Genomic DNA, 19,969 nt, shown 5'->3' on the forward strand with positions numbered 1-19,969 from the left:
ATGCCATCTTGTTATGGGTAGGATTTGCTGAAAATGTATTTGACTCAATGGTGTTCTGTGATGCTAATTTCAAAATAACCATTAAAGAAGCGATAAATTCTATCTATTAAATATGACAAAGTAACACAAATGGCTTGCTTCACGTATGTGCTGTACAATCAATAAATACTTTAAATGCATGTATATTTTTTTGCTTATTTTTTCAGAGGAATATGCAATGGTGTGTAATCGAGCAGTGGATGGCCTAAGAGAGCGGCCCGGCTATGAATACGGACCAGATATCCCTTTTTATAGCTACAATGTAAATGAACCAGCATACGGACCACCTGAACTGCATACTGGACCTTTCTATCCTGCCAGACACCCTGACCGTGAATATTCTTCCCCTAGAGTGCCCAGCGGTCACCCCAGACAATACAATCCTCCACTGATAAACGCCTTTCCTGGTAAGCATTCATTATCGACTGTTATCTGCGCGCCAAAGACTTTTGTTCACATACAACGGTACCAGAATGGCAGTGAATGTACAGACACAGCTAGTTGTCTGCCTCTGAAAACTGAGCACAAGGCCTTGGCCAGTGGCCTCTCCTTGATCTGCACAATACTGTACTAAATATTATTGCTCAATGTCTTGCTTGTGAAATCATTTATAATTAAAACTGCCTTTCTTTTCAAAACTTTATGATAGTTAAAACTGTGCAAAAACCCTTGTATGATGCATTCTGTGTTTAGCAAAACGTTAACGTCCTCTGTGTTAGTGTTAAGAACCTGTAAATCCTGGTTGCAAAACGCACATTTTAGAAGACATCTCTTTGTATCAAACTCTTCTGTTTTACTGTGCAGATCGATATGATGGATTTGAAGGATTGCAGGCAGAAGAATGTGGGATTTTAAATGGCTGTGAAAATGGCCGCTGCGTCAGAGTGCGTGAGGGGTACACTTGTGACTGCTTTGATGGATATGAACTTGACTTGACTAAAATGGCTTGTCTTGGTAAGTTTCATTTTTTCTCTTGCATAGTTGGGGGAACCTGCGGTGGGTTGGCACCCTGCCCAGGATTGGTTCCTGCCTTGTGCCCTGTGTTGGCTGGGATTGGCTCCAGCAGACCCCCGTGACCCTGTATTCGGATTCAGCGGGTTAGAAAATGGCTGGCTGACTATGAATGAAATCCCACTTCCATGAATCATCAGCCCCTGGTACAAGGAACTACCAGGAGATTCATGAAAAGCATCACATCTCAGGTGATGGTAGAAAGCAGTGCTGTGGGCATTGGGGCGGCCTGTTCCATATCTCACCTACTTGTCCTCTGCTGTGTTTTCGGCACTTAACTCTTTGAGGGCTGAATATTTTTCCAAAAAAACTCAGTTTTCTAAAAAGCACACAAAGCAATGGTTTCCCACATATATCAACATAAAATGTCTGTTGCTACATGCTGTGGCTGCTGTTGATGCATGTTTGGCAGCTCTGGCAGCAGCGGCTGGTGGGCCAGCTGCCTGGCTGTCTTTTTGGGCAGCGGTGGTAGTCGCAGTGTGATGCAATATGGTTTGTACCTCTCATCATCATAAATGGTGGTCCTCTCAAGCAAACACTGCTGTAGGCTGTATCAGCTACTCAAATGAGTTCAGCACCACAATCAGCTAGGGACCGTTCAGCTGATCCTGGTGCCTCAATTCGTTCTAGATGACTTGCATCAAATTCCAATTCCGATTCAGTGATAATACGAAAAATGTCCATGGAGTATTTTAATTTGCACATTCGCTTTAGTCTCTCATCAGATTTTGATGCCTTTTTAGAGGTTGTTAGGTCTTCGCTACTCACACACGTGCAGGGATGCAGGGAGTCGAAGTTAAATCAACAAAGCTACTTAACTTTTCTTCTAGCAAAGAGCAAAGACGGTCGAGCTAAAACATAAGGGCAAGTTTTGTCGCAGTTTACAGCTGATTACCGTCCTCTACCCCTGAATTTCAAGAAAAGTCGACATCAGCCCTGAAAGAGTTAAGAAACCTTCTAGGTAAAAGTCAGAGCTTTAGTCCAAATAAATGAGATAGGCTTACTTTATTTATTTTAGAAGTTCAGCATTTACTCAACCCCCATGACACATAACACAAAGACCACACAAATAGAGATACATTAAGAATTTAAACAGAATAAGAAATACCAACCTTACAAATATAGCATAAAATTAAACCAAGAATGTTTATGTGATTGGAGAAGGTGGTACCCAGTGTTCAGAACATACATGGGTCATGATTTGATTTTCTCGGGCCTTGCTCGTGTATTACCTGTCTAGAATAATTTTAACTTACTCCCATGTATTCAAGGAATTTGTATAAGGTCTGCTTCCTGGAGTTAAGCTGTAAGCAGGTTTTGTAGACCAGACTGATGGTTCACACCAAACAATATAAGCCTGCTCAGAACAGGCAGGTATCTGTCCGCTCCATGTTAATTTAAGTCTGAGATTATATCTCGGAAAAAGAGTGGATTGCTCTCTCCAAGTGTCCTTAGTAGAAGAGTTAAAGTATTTCAGGATCTGAAAGACTGACATGTGAATTGCAGGGTCAGCAACTGTTCTTCAGGTGGCATAGCAATTCATGGTAGTGAAGCCAGAGCTGAGTCTGATGACAAAACTCTAGGTTTACTGGGGGGTCTACATCTCTGTTCTTGCCTGTGGTTGTATGAGCTATGGGTAATGGCCAAAAGAATGTGATTACAAGTAGAAGTGGCAGAAATTAGGTTTCTTTGCAGGGTGGCTGAGCTGACACTCCCATGACAGGGTGAGAAGCTCAGCAATTTGAGAGACACTCAGAGTAGAATCGCTGCTCTTCCAGATCGAGAGGAGCTAGTTGAGGTGGGTTAGGCATGGTGAAAGCATGCTCTCCAGGCAACTTTCCTCAAGAGCTGTCCAAGGCATGTCCCACAAGGCAGAGACCCTGCAGCAGTCCCAGGACACGCTGGATGGATTATATCTCTTGGCTGCCTTGGGAGTTCCTCAGAATGAGGTTGAATCTGTAGCTGGGGAATATGGAAGTCTCATGCTGATCTGGTTGGCCTGCTACACTGTGAACCTCACCAGGAAAAGCAGTTTCGGAGATGTAGTGAGATGAAATATATGTTTAGACAGTTATAGGAGTTAACCTGTTGTATGCTGTGATCATAACCAAGTACTAGTTGTCAACAGACTATAGATCAAATACCATTTCCTCACAAATATTGAGAGTGAAGAAGTGATTCACAAACCTCTGAGTCTCTTCTTATATGTAATCACGCCTGAGTCTCTGTCATGGAGACAGAGGATGAACAAATAATCAGAGAAGAAACAACAAAGGTGTTTAAATAGCTGACAGTACATTAATTTATACGTAAAGTCAGTCAGTCATTTCCAACCCGCTAACACAGGGTGAGTAAATGAGACACTTAGACAAGATGGAAATTAAGAATCTCAAAATTCAGAAAAGTCCCATTTAATCAGACCTGTTGGGTACAATGTCACTTTATATTATAAGGATTGAGATGCAACTACTGGAACACAGTAAGAAGTATGTGGCTATAAATGTATTCAACAAACAGTAATGTGGTACAAGCCCTAGGATTCTCAATGTTTTTTTAGTATTATTTTACAATAAAATATGACCTTGGCTTAGAATAAGGCCACAGTCCCCTCTGTGTGTCAAGAAGGGAGCTAAAGGAGGTTGGCATCAAGAAGAGCATCTGGCCCTAATGCCACCATGATTGGAGTCACAAAGCATGGGTGAGGTACAATCCATAGTATCCCATGGGTATCTCTGTCTACCTACAACAAACAGAACATTCAGGGCCCTGCTGAGGCAAAGGCAGAGGAAACTCATTTTATGATTTGGAGAGGCCAGTTTGGCGGCCAAGGAACTGAAGGTGAGGTAGTGAGTAAGAGTTGTGAAGGAGATAGTATAAGAACTGCAACTTGGAATACTGGGAGTGTGATTGGAAAATCAGCTGAGGTGATAGAAACAATAGTGGCAGTTGTAGCAGTAGAAGTATTGTCATGTGTACAGGGAAATTTGTACAGAAAACACAAATCTCTGAACATCTGTGCTGCGTACAAGAGACAAGAATGAAAGATAAAAGTGCCAGAATCTTTAGAGGGAACACTGGAACATCTTGGTTTTTCTGGCTGGGGAGTAGTGATGGCAAAGCTGGGGTTGGAGTACTTATGTAAGGAAATGGGCAGATGAAAGGCTGGAGGTGAAGAGGGCAAGTGGACATGTTGTTGTTGTTAAGATGATTGTTATTAAATGGCTGATGAAAATTGTCTTGGCATCTGCCTCACAGGTTGGCAGAAAACAAGAGAAAGGTGAGGTTTGGGACAAGCTGAGGGAGGAGTGCCTCAGGGGATGGTGACTGTAATGGGTAGTGACACAAATGGACATATTAGAGCCAGTGCTGATGCTTATGAGGGAGCCTGTGGGGATTTTAGTTTCAGTACCAGAAATGTGGAGGGTGAGAGGATTGTGGAGTTTGGTGATGTGATGGATTAATTGTTTGCAACAACACGTTCAAGAGGGAGAAAAACAAACTGGTGACTTATGAATGTGGCAGTGTAAGGAGCATGATGGACTGTTTGTTGGCGAGGAAAGTTGATCAGGACAAGGCTGAAGAATGTGAAGGTTTTCCCTGGTGAGGGTTATTTATGACAACATAACATGGCATGGTTGTAGGAGATCTTTTAGTCAGAGGCATAAAGAAAATGAACAGCAAATATGTACTTAAGGTTGAAGGTCTATAAGTTGAAGGAGAATGTGAGAAGTAAACTTTGGCACCAAAAATGACTGTGGTTTCAGAATCATCAGGTGTGAATGGTAAGTGGAAAGCGATGAAAGATGTCTTGTTGAAAACAACCGAAGAAGACGGTTATGCAGGACTGTCATGCATTCAAATTCTACCACATTTGACTTGTCCTTTTAATGCATACTTTAAAATAAGAAAAAAGATTCTGTTTACTATACTTTACTAATCAGCTATAATAATTAGTTAGAGCAGATTTGAAAATCATGACAGTCTAAATTATGTAAATGGTGCAGTGTCAGTGCAGAGTTTAGCTTTAGTTCATTTTTTGGTTAGCCTACTCTTGCGACCTACACTGCACACACAAAACGGCACAGACACACACACCCAAGCAGACCCTCGCCACATAAGCCCTGATTATGGCCGATTCTTGCACAGCTTATCACTGCTCAGTAGTCCGCACAGAGACTCACCTTCACCAAAGGCTGCCTTGGTCCAGCACAATAACCTAGATGCATAAAGGCTGACACACCTTCATTGTGTCTCTGGATATAACCGAGACCTAAGACTGACACACCTTGACCCCCAAGAATAACCTAGACACATAAATGTCTTCGGATATAGCCTAGGACTAAGACTACCTTGATCCATGAGGTAGTCTGGACACACTGGGTTAAAAAAAACAAATACTTGCCAATCATTTACTGTGAGGTTCACTCATTTTGCAGTGTCACCCTCAGCCTGCTAAACCCAGGGAGAAAAATGGTGGCAACCCTCTCACACCGGGTGCCATATATTTACTAGACAGTCACTCTTGACAGAAGAAATTTAGAAAAGCAAAGCAGTATTTATTAATATAGAAGACAATACAATAAAGTCTGGATATACACAGTCTTAGAAAGTTTACTGAAAATTTACCAGCAGCTTTAAAAGAGTGTTGACTGGGGTGGCGTTTAGTTTTTATTGGCAGTCAGGCTGGTGCATGAATTGTGTTCTTCGATGTCCAAATGATGTTGCTGCTTCTTTGGTTCCTCTGACAGGCCGTTATTTATGTCAATAATACATGTGGGGTACACCATGTGATATTACACATGTATGAGTGGCTGGCTATCCAAGCCCAAAGCCTTCGTCTTCATCTCTTGGATCAGGTAATATCATCTTGTATCTTCTTTAATTATTAAGTTATAAATTGTCGACCATTGTAAACTAAGAGTACCATAAATTACGTAGATAAGAAGAGACCTTCATTAAAGTTGTAAACTATTGGTAAATTACTGATCTCAAGAAGACAGAATGTACAATTATTGACCAAAAGAAAGGAAGAATGCAGGTGTAGCTAGATAAGTTGCTTTACAGGTAAGGGGGCCCTTTGTCCTTTGTAACTTAGTTAGTTCCTTTATATTTCATCATAGCTTGTCTGAGCAAAATAAACTTACAATAGCGACAGTCTTCAGTTTTAAAAAATTACGATTTTATCTTCCAGGACACTTGGCAACATCTCAGAGCACCTGCTGCCATCCATCTTTGCTTACACTCACTTACACACATACAGGTACACTTACTCATACTGGATCAGTTTAACATGACGTTCATGTGTTTGGGGTGAGTGATGAATTTGCTTGAAGAAATTGAAAACTCCACACCGGCAGCATTTGAATGAACGGCACCGGAGCTCTAATGCAGCAGGATGCTCCATCCTTGGTAGTTTACAATTGCTGAAGATGTGACCTTTGTATAAAATTCATGTCTTTTTTTGTTTGATTTTGACTACATTACGTCTCCTTTCATGTTCTGTGTCATTTCAAAGGCCTAAGATTATTTTTTGAAAGGTCACTAGTAAATGGAATCCCATGTAACTGCCTGACTGCTCTTTTCAGACATAAATGAATGTAAAGACATCAGCGACCGCATTCCTCTGTGCAAGAATGGCAAGTGCGAGAACACAGAGGGCTCCTACCGATGTGAGTGTCTGCCAGGATTCGTCGCCTCTGCTCATCCGGATCAGTGCATTCACAGCCCACCAAAGCCGGGAGCAGAGCAGTGAAGTGCTGGACGGGCGCCTGATCTCAGTTTAGAGACACAACTGGAAACCCACAGACTGACAGGAAGTGAAGGGGAAGGATCAGCAGAGCACTTGAAGGTCACTACATGTACATGCAGACCATTTATTACATGCAATGTGTAAGACTGCGATTTAAAAGGGATGTTTTGTTAGAAACCGGAGTGAAACAAAAAAAAATCAAAAAAGGTAGATTTGTACAAATTCTAGAGGCACTGTTTACTGAGACTGTGCATACGAGTTAGACTGCTGCCAAATACAGAACAAACAAGGCTCTTTTAATATATTTGTTACTGTTAATCCAAGCAAACATTAAATTATTTCCCGAAAAAGAAAAACGTAAAGCCGGCATGAACTTTGACGTAAAGCTCTTTGTGAGTCACGACTGGACAGGATTTGAATGATGTGTGTGCAGCTTGTGTGTTAATTGGGCAGCTGAGAGTCGGGTGGGATAAAAGGAAGGCTAAAACATAAACCGTTTTGTCCAGCAAGCACTGCCCACCATTTAAGGCCCCTAGAAGACGTGCTTCTGCTAAAGTAAAGAAAATAAAAAAATTAACAGCCAAACCACAAACAATTGCGGCTCCCAGATCCTGTGCAGTGCATTCCTGTGGGCAGAAATGGTAAGAGAATTGCAGAGATACTCAACCACCGTCCTCGTAACTGTAAGTTTGGAGAAGCAAAACAATAATCTCAATGCTGTGTACAGAGTCTGTATTTTATTTTTAAAGGTTTTGTTTTTCTGTATTTTGATATAGACCAATTGAATCTTATCCATTCCATGTTGTTCCCTTTAAATCAAAATGCAGGTTTGGGCTGTTTTGTTTGATATGCAACATGTAAGTGCCTCGTATTTTATTTTATTTTATTTTTTACTTATGTAAATGATCGCTTTAACATATGTGTTGCTTAAACAAAATGTGCTTTTACTTTGTGCTGTAGAAATATAAAATATCCTGCCCTGTGGAGCAGACCACAGTACTTGCTAAAAGGGAGTTGCTGTCCAGACCTCTCGGCCATTTCTTGGCAGGCACACCACTTGTATTTTTGAACAGAGACAATTAAGCACTCGTCATTTGATCATAAACTCAGTCAGGAAGGGTCCAGATATGGCAAAAAGGTCACGGCTATGAGAGCAGGGCACAGCTCTGCAAGAAATCTGGTTCTGGAGGCAAAGAATCACATATAGTCAATCAACGTTACAGCCTGTGGCCAGCCACCATGATGCAAAAAAAAGCAAAAATGGGAGAAATGACGGTGTGTGTGTGTCGTAAAACGAGCAGTGGGATTCTCAACCCCATCTTTTTTTTTTTCTGTTCACATTTACTTTGAAGACGCTTCTTTCATGTAACTGAAACTGTCATCCTGTGTTAATTATGAGGTTCTGTCAGGCTGTCCTGAGAAGGCATGCGCCACCCCGAAGGCAGTCTGTCATCTGTTCACAGTTCAAGTCACCAGCACAGCTTTAAAATGACTTTCTTCAAATTTACCCCATGGATATTTTCACCTTGCAAAAGCAGTAAGAAGTTTATCGTCTTTTGCCAACTCTAAAAATGGAAAAAAAAAAGTATGTAAAGAAAAAATATTAAAGGTGTGCTGGCTCCATTTGCCTTATTTATGAACAGTTGCCTTTATGAAGTTAGAAGTTGTGGTCAGGAGTTTCTCCTAAATGCCTTCATGTCTCCCTTGAGGTGCACAGTAGCCATTCTTTGTCATCAAAATAAAAATTCTTGATTTTCCAGTTCTGTTTCTCTGTTTGATTTCCAATGGCAGAAGGGGGAACTCAATTGTCTGTGAGAGGCTTGCTGATTTCAGGCTGCTTAGCCAAATCCAACAGCGCAAGAGATGCTTCATATCAGTAATAAAGGGCAGGCGACCACACTGCGGACCTTCAGTTTGTGTAATCCACATTCAAGTCTTTACTGGTCAAGGCCGAGTCCTCTGCCCATAAGAAATTAAACTATCGACAGCTGTCATCAGCCTTTATCAAATCATGGGGTCTACATACATTCTCTTAATCCAGTTTAGGGTCAAAGTCTATTTTTTCAGGAACCAAGCCTGGACAAGGCATCAGTCCATCACTCTTTTAAATATTTTGCACCTCTAAAGGCAGAGCTGTCATTTTGAAGCATGGCAGAAAGGTGCTATGTGGGTACGGTAACCTTGTGATTTTTATGAACATGTTACCTAGAAAATTATGGAAAAGGATGAGCTTTATACTGTATTTCACTCAAGAGTGGAACTAAAGAGCTGCACTGCCAGTAAGACCACTGAGGTATGAAACCTGTGATGCGCCAAAGTGAAGAGGAGTGACATTGAACCCAAACTGACTATAAGCCGAAGGACATCTGACAGTGCCAGTAAGTAGGATTCTCCTCATATACTAACTGGGATGGGAGTGTTGTCTGTGTTTGTGTTTTGCATTCAGCATTTGATCATCCCAAGACGATCTTCTGAGAGTGCGTGTTTACGGCTACAAGACTGTCAGGTTAAGCGTCGTTGCAGCGAGTATCTGACTTGTGAACTGGCAGTGGATCAAGACGAGCTGTGGACTCAGGCTGACTGCTGTTGTGGTGTGCATCTTGGAGCTTGCAAAGGGGAACAAAGCTGTGTCCAAACTTAAGCCGTCTCATTTGGGGGTATTCCACAAAACGTGCTTAGAAAGTAAGCCTTGCTTAAAACGAGACACTGGCCTTATCTGAGACTGTTTCAGTTCCACCAAAGAGGATCAGGACCTTAGCCTAGCAGGCTAAAGATGAAACTTAGAGGAGTGAGGTGGATTGAGAGTTCACAAAACTCCAGATCAATGAGAACCAAAAACATCAGAAAAACGTTCTTTTTTTTTTAAATAATGTCGCAGAATTCTCGCGGAAATTGTCTTACATGTTCAATACAAAATGGCAAGACATTATAACCTAAACTATCCACTGAAAATACAAGATGTTTAAGTTCTGTCATTCGTTACCACCTTTTTGTCAGTGACAGGATTGTTTAGCATATCTAATGCTGCTGCGTTCTTAGTTACACTATCAGTTAAATAAATATGTTGTTTGTTGCGAAGTGGTAAAACATTACAACATGTGTGTGATTGTGTAGCCTAAAATCATACAAGGAAGGCCTCAATGAGCTTTAATAGGCCCTGTTATTTGACAGGCTCTCGAGCCTTGACTCTCTAAGAAGACAAGAAAAATAAAGCCTTATAGGAAAAAAAAATGGAAGAAATCTTAGGAAGGTCAATTTATACAGACTGGGTGTGAAAAATGGGGTAAAGACAACACACAAAACAGAACACAGGTAATCCTCTTCACAGAGCTTGACGTCCAGTCTGTCACTGGCAGCTCAGAACTACAACACAACAGCACAAGTGCTCCTCACCAAGTGCAGGCGCAACTCTCAAAGCAAAACTCGCTAAACACAGAGCTATCACATAGAAGAAAGTTATTATAGTTAACGAAAACTAAACTCAAAACTGAAACTATTGTTAAAAAAAACATTTTCGTAAACTGAAATAAAATAATTAACAAAAACGAAATGAAAAACTAAAACTAAATGAATCTATTAAAGTAGCTGGAAAGACTAACTGAAATAAAATAATAATTTACTAAAATATTTTTATTTTTTATTTTTGAATGAATATTCTTGCTCTTAGTCTTTAACCCTTGTAACTTTTAACTGTCAAACAGAAAGTCATCAACCACGAATCGCCCGCATATATTTATCCAGTTGACGGAGGGCGGGTGTTCACACAGCATTTGTGGTGACAGAGCAGGCTGACTGCGGGTGCATAAAGTGTGTGAAATAGAAAGCGATTTAGGTGCCGCCTTTCTTTGCGCTTGTTGTATATCAAGATGTAAACGGCTGAAATCAGAATGTGCTGGTCAACAAAATCTTTACCATATGGACAGAAAAATCACGAGTGAGTAATGTTTCAGATTATTTTTCAGGTGACTGCTTTTTGTTGACAGTAATTCACCTGCCACTTCGCACAGGAGAAATCATTTTTACTTTCTCATATGCAAAGTATAAAGTATAGTAATCATGAAAAAATTCGACCTCAAGATTTTGATGAATCTTGATGTTACAGACCTCCCAGAGTCCAAAAATACAATGTTTTGGAATTATCTGAGTGTGTGTGTGTATGTAAACAAGATAGCTCAAAAACGCAAAGAGATAGATAAATGAATTTCGGCACGTGGTTGTTACAACAAAATTGTAGATCTGTATTAACTTTTGGGCCAAATCCATCAACTAGAAGTGGTACGTTACCTGGACACATACTCGATTTTTTTTTTTTTTAATTCATGCTGCTGCAGAGTCCAATTTATTCAACTTTACTTTTATAATAATTGTTCAATATATTATTCATTTGATTTGATTTGTTGTTGATGGTTCTTTAATGTACATAATATAAAAATATAATCATTGTCTTGCGGTTTACTCCTCAAATATCCATCCCCATATCTGAGTATACAAGAAGGTCTAGGGGAGACCACTCCCGGTTTCTGAAAATAAAACAACACTGATGGAGAGACTGACTAGGTCATCATACAAGATCAGCATATTGTTACTGACCAATCACTTTTGGTTTAAAAACATCATTTAATAATGAAGCGATACAAACAAAGGTAGGTAGGCGAAGAGAGTCTGCCAAGTGATGAAAAACTAAAGATACTAATGTGTTTTTGTATTTATTCTATATTTATTAATTTATCTTTTTTAGTTCATATTCACAACTCAAAATACCTGATATTGTGAAAATAATCCACTAGCAGAATTATAGTTTAAAATATTTGTCCCCCTTTTTTCAATGTTTTTCTCTCTCTTTCTTTCTCCCTCTCTCAAAGTAGATAGTTGAAATATATTCTTTTTTGTTCTTGACATCAGGCATAGCATACATATTGCATACCAGGGATTTTTGCTGCCTTGCATCCAAATCTGCTGGGATAGGCTCCAGGTTTCCTGTGATCCTGCTCTGAATAAACAGGTTTAGATAATGTATATATTGTTCTTAATCTCAGATGCTATCTCTGTCATTTTGTGCCCATCCATACTCCTATTACCTGCTCTTACTCAGCTCATAAAGGGTTTACCATCTTATACATTGGCTATTCAAGTATCACCACTCCTAACCTTCACACTACCTGCTTGTTTTTCTGGGTTTCCCTCAATACAGCTAGGTGGGATCTACACACTCATTCAAGTCGAAGAGTCCTTTTCTTTCTAAGCCCCCGTGATTTTCATGAGCACACCTGTCAGAACTCAGTAGAATCTGTTTTCTGATTTTTGATATCTTTTCAGGCCTGCAGGTGGTAAAATTCTGTCTATAAATTGTATGTGCCTGAGATGGAATCAGAGATGAATATAGCTGGTAGAAAATAACAAAGCTCAGTATGGGAAATTTTTGAATGAAATATTGAATGCATTCATTTTAAGTACATTGTCTTGGCACAAGATATGTTGTGTGCTGTAGACAATTTGAGTAAAAAACCCTCAAACCTTAAAATTCACCTCAATTTCACTACAATTTGGCCCATTTTGGGCAATAAAAGAATAAGATAAAAAGTGCCAATAGTCAGCACAGATTTGTTCAGCACAAATGACAGAAAATATTTTAAAAATGATAAAATTGTGTAAAATTGTTCATATTCAGTATCTGGTTTTGATTATGCCTGTTTTTATCATTCAAAAACAAAACCAGGTAGTAAACCAAGTAGTGTAGTAAACTTCTACTAACATTAAGCTCATATCCAAATCCATGAAGTGTACAGTTCTGTCTGATTGTGACACAAAACTAAAATCCATAGGAGCTCCATGCCATAATTACTAAAACTAATAGATATAAAATAGAAATGTCTTTATGAAATAAAAACTAAACTAAAACTAAAAATACATGATGAAGGAAAACGAAAACTAAACTGAATTTCCAAGTAAGGTTAGAAAAAATATAGAAATAAAAACTAATATAAAAATGCAAAACTATAATAACCTTGCATAGAAGGATACAGAATTGTTAAAACATCAGAAACAAAGCTGAAAATAATTAACATACATGAAAAACAAGAATAACTGTCCATCAACAAATTGTAGAATCCCGGCCAGATTGTAGTAAAGGAGTCATTCTAGCCAGACACAGTCAGAGTCCTGGAAAGCTCGGCCAACAAGCCGCCTTCTTCTATTGACCAACAAGAATTAGTAATATATCACATTCAAATTATTATGCCATTTGTCCCCATTGCCTTTTTTCAGAAGGAGATAAAAGGAAAAGATATAGCAATAGCAATAGAAAAAAAGTTACGTTTAGTAATGTTAAAATCATCTGTTGTAAAAAGCCTCAATTGTAATCGGTAAAGCCCTAAACTAAACTGGTGCACTTCAGGACCTTCTAGGATCAACATCAGTGTGCCGCTGTCCTCACGTACTACACAGAGCTTTTACACCATCAGCACAAAAAAAGCCACTTGTCATTTGTATACAAGTCTTGACAGTATTTGTTTGTACATTGTAAAATAATAAAGTTAACATACAGTGGTGTGAAAAACTATTTGCCCCCTTCCTGATTTCTCATTGTTTTGCATGTTTGTCACACAAAATGTTTCTGATCATCAAACACATTTAACCATTAGTCAAATATAACACAAGTAAACACAAAATGCAGTTTTTAAATGATGGCTTTTATTATTTAGGGAGAAAAATAAATCCAAACCTACATGGCCCTGTGTGAAAAAGTAATTGCCCCCTGAACCTAATAACTGGTTGGGCCACCCTTAGCAGCAATAACTGCAATCAAACGTTTGCGATAACTTGCAATGAGTCTTTTTTAGCGCTCTGGGGGAATTTTGGCCCACTCATCTTTGCAGAATTGTTGTAATTCAGCTTTATTTGAGGGTTTTCTAGCATGGACCGCCTTTTTAAGGTCATGCCATAGCATCTCAATTGGATTCAGGTCAGGACTTTGACTAGGCCACTCCAAAGTCTTCATTTTGTTTTTCTTCAGCCATTCAGAGGTGGATTTGCTGGTGTGTTTTGGGTCATTGTCCTGTTGCAGCACCCAAAATCGCTTCAGCTTGAGTTGAAGAACAGATGGCCGGACATTATCCTTCAGGATTTTTTGGTAGACAGTAGAATTCATGGTTCCATCTATCACAGCAAGCCTTCCAGGTCCTGAAGCAGCAAAACAACCCCAGACCATCACGCTACCACCACCATATTTTACTGTTGCTATGATGTTCTTTTTCTGAAATGCTATGTTCCTTTTACACCAGATGTAGCGGGACATTTGCCTTCCAAAAAGTTCAACTTTTGTCTCATCAGTCCACAAGGTATTTTCCCAAAAGTCTTGGCAATCATTGAGATGTTTCTTGGCAAAATTGAGACGAGCCCTAATGTTCTTTTTGCTTAACAGTGCTTTGCGTCTTGGAAATCTGCCATGCAGGCCGTTTTTGCCCAGTCTCTTTCTTATGGTGGAGTCGTGAACACTGACCTTAATTGAGGCAAGTGAGGCCTGCAGTTCTTTAGACGTTGTCCTGGGGTCTTTTGTGACCTCTCGGATGAGTCGTCTCTGCGCTCTTGGGGTAATTTTGGTCGGCCGGCCACTCCTGGGAAGGTTGACCACTGTTCCATGTTTTTGCCATTTGTGGATAATGGCTCTCACTGTGGTTCGCTGGACCCAAAGCTTTAGAAATGGCTTTATAACCTTTACCAGACTGATAGATCTCAATTACTTCTGTTCTCATTTGTTCCCGAATTTCTTTGGATCTTGGCATGATGTCTAGCTTTTGAGGTGCTTTTGGTCTACTTCTCTGTGTCAGGCAGCTCCTATTGAAGTGATTTCTTGATTGAAACAGGTGTGGCAGTAATCAGGCCTGGGGGTGGCTACGGAAATTGAACTCAGGTGTGATACACCACAGTTAGGTTAGTTTTTAACAAGGGGGCAATTACTTTTTCACACAGGGCCATGTAGGTTTGGATTTTTTTTCTTCCTAAATAATAAAAACCATCATTTAAAAACTGCATTTTGTGTTTACTTGTGTTATATTTGACTAATGGTTAAATGTGTTTGATGATCAGAAACATTTTGTGTGACAAACATGCAAAAGAATAAGAAATCAGGAAGGGGGCAAATAGTTTTTCACACCACTGTACATTAATAGATTCAATTACATACTTCAATAATGAAATGTATTTGACCTCTTTATTATTTTACAACCAGTAACGGCGTACTGCATGATAACGTGCAGTGAATACACTTGACTTGAGCATTCCTAGTATTCATTCTCTTTCTCTCTACGTTTAGCATTCGTTTGCTCAGAGGTTGATGTGCTTGCCCGATGCTTCTCTTCTTTCGTCGGCATCTTTTCACGTTAAAACTAATTAAGTTAGTTTTTGTGTTGCAATCACTTAGTACATTCTCTTTAATTTTTCACTTAAGCTGGCACTTAAGTCTTCAATCTGCCTCAAGAATGATTAAAGATATGAAGAGGTAGGGGAAGTGACCGCGAAGGTGGTAGGGAATGAGAACGGCGCCGATACACATGTGCCGCACGGCCGCCCTGCTGCGCGCTGCAGAGAGTTGGTTCTACAATAAAATAAAATAAAAATAAAGAGTAATAAAAATCATCACCCCAAAGGCGAATAGTAGATGTCACGTAGTATACTATGTGTACCAAATTTCAAGTCAATAGGTGAAACGGTTTGCGAGCTAGAGGAGATTTAAAATCCTGGACAGACAAATGAACAGCCACAGTAGCGTATTATATAAGAAGATAGTCCATATTGTGTTTTTCCCCCACTAGTAAAACATTAAAAGTAAAAATACTCTGTACTTGATGATGTGCCAGTAAAACAGAAACGCTAATTAGAAACTTTGTGAAGTCAGGTCTGGTACTCGTTTGTGATGATAATTATCATACAGATGTTTGTGGTTACATTCCACACCAACAAAGTCAATTTATTTTCAACAACCCTGTGGGATCATCCATGGTGTATCTGGTACTTGTAAATCTGAAGGATGAGGAAGCTTGGATTGTCCCTAACAAATAGTTCAAATACAGCACAGACATTTTGGTATTTCATGACAACTCACTGCAAAAAAAAATAACTTTATATGCGGTTAGATGAGGCCATACATTGTGAAGTCAACTCGCCGCTGCAAATGCCATTTGAATCAATTTGATTTTTTTGTTTTTGGGCGAGTCTGTGTAAAATGTATTTATCCAAAGTCATGTCCGTGACACTGAGTAAAGTTATTTAGGCTCCATAGGCACAACAGACTGCACCCACATGTGAATAACAACAGCACCAACCTGAATGTTCAGTCGTATTGTGCAATGTGACATTTTGATGAGGGCAAACTAATCAGCCGGAGTGACAGTGGGATCAGATCTTCCACCGGTCATAGAAGCTCCCAAGTTTACATACCCTGGAAGAATTTGTGAAATATCGGCCATTGTTTAGGAAATATAAGTAATCATGCAGAAAGCTTTCCTCCTTTTAATTAGGGAGTGTGACAGGTGAAGCAAATTCTTATCACATAATTGTGTGTGCCCTTTTTAAATCATAATGATAACTGAAATCACCCAAATGGGCCTTACATCCCCTTGAATGTTGGGGCTGATAACACACACACACAAGCTGACACACATAGGTTCAAATTAAAGGCGAATAAAGGAGAATGTCCAAACCTGTAACACTTTTGATTGTAGTCAGTGTCTTTGTATAAATAGTCGATCTAAATTCATGCAGAACTGCCCTGACCTTACTGGATACCAAGGCATGGGGAAAGCAAAGAACCGTCAAAGGACAAGCAAGAAAAGGATGTTGAATTGTATAAATCAGGAAAAGGATATGAAAAGATACTTGGAGATCTGAACATGCCTGTCAGTAGTGTTCAAACTCAGATTAAAAAAAAAAAACGGGAAAGGTAGGGGTTCTGTTGTTATGTGCCACGGTCAGGTAGACCATCCAAGATTTCAGCCAAATCTGCCAGGATCAGTTGTCAAACTGCCAAGAAAAACCCACAAGCCACTTCAGCTGAGATTCCGGCTTCTCTGCAAACAAGTGGTGTTGCTATTTCAAGATGCACAATAAGGAGGTACTTGAACTTGAATGGTCTGCACAGTCGAGTTGCAAGAAAAAAGCCTTTACTGTGCTAATTCCACCAAAACAGCCTGCTTACAATATGCTAAACAGCATCTAAACAAGCCTCAAAACTTCTGGAAGAAAGTCCTTTGGAGTGATTAGACCAAAATTGAACTTTATGGTCCTAACCATAAACGCTACGTTTGGAAAGGATGCCTCAAGGCGCATGACGAAATGTATACCATCCGTGCTGTGAAGCATGGAGGTGGATCTCTGATATTCTGGGAGTTTATGAGCTGCAGCAACACAGGTAACTCAGTGAAAATTGCTGCATTCATCTTGCCATCATGTTACAGGAAAATATTGGAGGAGAACTTGCATTCATCAGGCCGGAAGCTGCGCATGGCTCTTCCAACATGACAATGATCCAAAATACAAGGCCAAGTCAACCCTTCAGTGGCTGCAGCAGAAAAAAAATTGAAGGTGCTGGAGGGGCCATCACAGTCTCCTGAGCTCAATATCATTGAGCCACTTTGGGGAGATGTCAAACGTGCACTTCAGGCAAGACAACCCAAGGATTTACGGGAATGGAGGCTTTTCGCCAAGAAGAATGGGCAGATCTACCACCTGAGAAAATGAAGGGCCTCATCCACAACTATCACAAAAGATTGCACGCCGTCAGTGAAGCTAAAAGGAGCAATAAACAGCTAGAAGAACTAAGAGTATGTAAGCTTTTGAACAGTGACCATCTCATTATTTTCCTTTTTTGTGATATTATATTTAATGGTTGTGCTATTTTGTGATACCTTATAGTTTAACTTGGACTCCATTAAACGTAAATGACATGTGTTTCGCCTGAACAGTCATCTTTTCTTTAAAGAACACATCTTAAATATTGTGCCAGGGTATGTAAACTTATGGGCATAACTTTGCATATACATTTATATTCTAGTAATTATGAAGCATGTTCTTGTATATCATTTTCAATTACTGCCAAATGTGTTTTATACCGCTGTTGAATGTTTAAGCATTTCAAGTATGATGTTCACAATGTAATATGTTTCACTTTTTTTTACGTGAATAATGCCAGTAATATTTAAATATGCAATGCCCGAATTCAGAACCGTAATGTACTTAGACACTAGTCTGCTATCGATTGCCTCGCAGCCTCTCTCACTTTCTTTACAGCAAATGCATTTCTTTTTCTGTGTTATTACAGATTAACTGTTATTCCTTGATCAACTGCTGAAATGAGCGCCTCTGTCCCTGTAGCATGCTCTTCTATTTTAAGACAATTACATGAAACTCTTAACTTTTCAAAGATGTCCCATAATGCACCATACGTCACAACGGTTTAAAGTCACAGGTACTCAGTCTGTTGATATTGTGCCTTCCTCTGATAAATGTCATCGACAACACAAGTGCGCATATAATCGTGGACTGGTGAAGCCCACCTTCTCACTTGGTGCTTATGGAACCAACTAGGCCTCAACGGGAAAACGGGGCTTAGTCAGTGATTTCATAAACACACTTCATGGAATACCCTGCAGGTCTCAGCAGCTTAGTACTGAGGCGAATATTGATAAAAGGAATACTGTTAATCTAATGCATAAGATAAAAACATTCGAAAAGAGGTGAATCATAAAACAGAAACAGAGCAACTGTCACGATTTGAAATGTCATGAATCAGTTGTTTAATATTCAATATGAAATGTCTCACTGCGTTGTGAAAAAACGGACAATGCTGTTAGTGAAGTGCGCATTATAAGATGACGTGACGTTCTTCCAAGCTGAATTATATCCGAGTACTGTGCAGATATTTTTGTGGATGTCTTTCATGTCTGCTATTTAATATTCCATAATGTGGATTCTACAGAGCTTGGGCTCCAGTGTACAATTCACACTGCCATTCATTATTCTCCATGAGTAGTGACCAACATCTGGCAAGAGACGTTTTGCCTTTTGGTGAAGGGGGATTGTTAATGTTATTACAATAAGCTGTGCACATGATAGCTACAAGTAGCAAAATTCTAAGGGGGTTGGCAGCTGGTTACTTCACCAGCTTTTATTGCATCTATGAAATTGAAAAAAGAATAAAACAAAAGTTGGCAATGATGCTAGTAATGTGCAACTAAATTTTTTAAATTCTCATAAAGCAGGGGTTTCCGTCACTGGTCCTGGTGGGCCACAGTGGCTGCAGGTTTTTTTTCTAACCCTTTACTAATCAGTGACCACTTTTCACTGCCACTTTTAACTCCTTTTGCCTTAATTTTAATAGCCCTGTTTTTAAGGATTCAGTACTCTGAATTGATTTGTTTCTTCATTAAATGGCAGATAAACAGAAATGAGATGTGAAACGAGCCAACAGATGACCAGCTAAATTGGAACATCAAACTCCTGCCAATTTCACTCCAACCAGTTTCTTAATGAGAAGCCAGCTCTTGGTGTTAATTAAAGCCATTATTGAATATCATGACTTGTTGCTGCTCTCATTCTGTTGCTCTTCTGTTTTTTCCCCCAAGACCACTGTCAAGATGTTTTGGTGACCTGCGTAGACCTTCACCTTTCTTTATTTTCAGGTTAGCTGGTCACGTGGCGGCTTGTTTTGTGTCACATTATTGTTTGGTTGCTCATTAAGGAAAAAGAAACAACTAAGGGGTCGGAGTCACGTTAATTAAAACTAAGGCAAAGCAAGTTAATCAGCAGCAAAAACTGGTCTCTAATTAAGACGATGGTTAGAATGAAAACCTGCAGCCACTGCGGCCCACCAGGACTGGAGTTGGGCACCCCTGTCATAAAGGCATCACGCCACATCCTTCTTTTCGTTTTTACGAATTCCACTTACTTGAGAGGTTTTTCTGATAAAGGTGCCTCTTTCAGTGAAGTGGTTAACAGGACTCAACATAAAGCGTGGCTGCACTAATGCACTATTAAAGTCCTCATTCAGTGATGATTTGACTGGTATGTTCATTTCAATAGCCCTGAAGTGAATATTTACAACAATCCCGGCAGTTATTTTGATATTATTTAATGTTGTGTTTCCAAGTATGTTTCCCGAAGTTGAAATACCCCAAA

The 19,969-nt window shown here is 39.6% G+C and overlaps 2 protein-coding genes across 3 annotated transcripts in view; one reads left to right on the forward strand and one right to left on the reverse strand.

The window, feature by feature from the left end:
• Positions 1 to 8,558, forward strand: part of LOC120519151 (latent-transforming growth factor beta-binding protein 2-like) — a 389,450-nt gene extending 380,892 nt beyond the window's left edge. For both annotated transcript variants that reach the window (XM_039742299.1, XM_039742300.1), the window contains exons 37-39: positions 207 to 446; positions 844 to 993; positions 6,636 to 8,558. In XM_039742299.1, coding sequence (XP_039598233.1) covers positions 207 to 446; positions 844 to 993; positions 6,636 to 6,802 — 557 coding nt within the window. In that variant the 3' untranslated portion in view covers positions 6,803 to 8,558. The remainder of the gene's footprint in view (positions 1 to 206; positions 447 to 843; positions 994 to 6,635) is intronic.
• The window catches only part of pomt2 (protein-O-mannosyltransferase 2), a 69,221-nt gene that overhangs the window by 20,321 nt on the left and 28,931 nt on the right, over positions 1 to 19,969 (reverse strand). The window lies entirely within an intron of this gene.

The sequence above is a fragment of the Polypterus senegalus genome, chromosome 18 (genome assembly GCF_016835505.1).
Source record: "Polypterus senegalus isolate Bchr_013 chromosome 18, ASM1683550v1, whole genome shotgun sequence".
NCBI lineage: Eukaryota > Metazoa > Chordata > Cladistia > Polypteriformes > Polypteridae > Polypterus > Polypterus senegalus.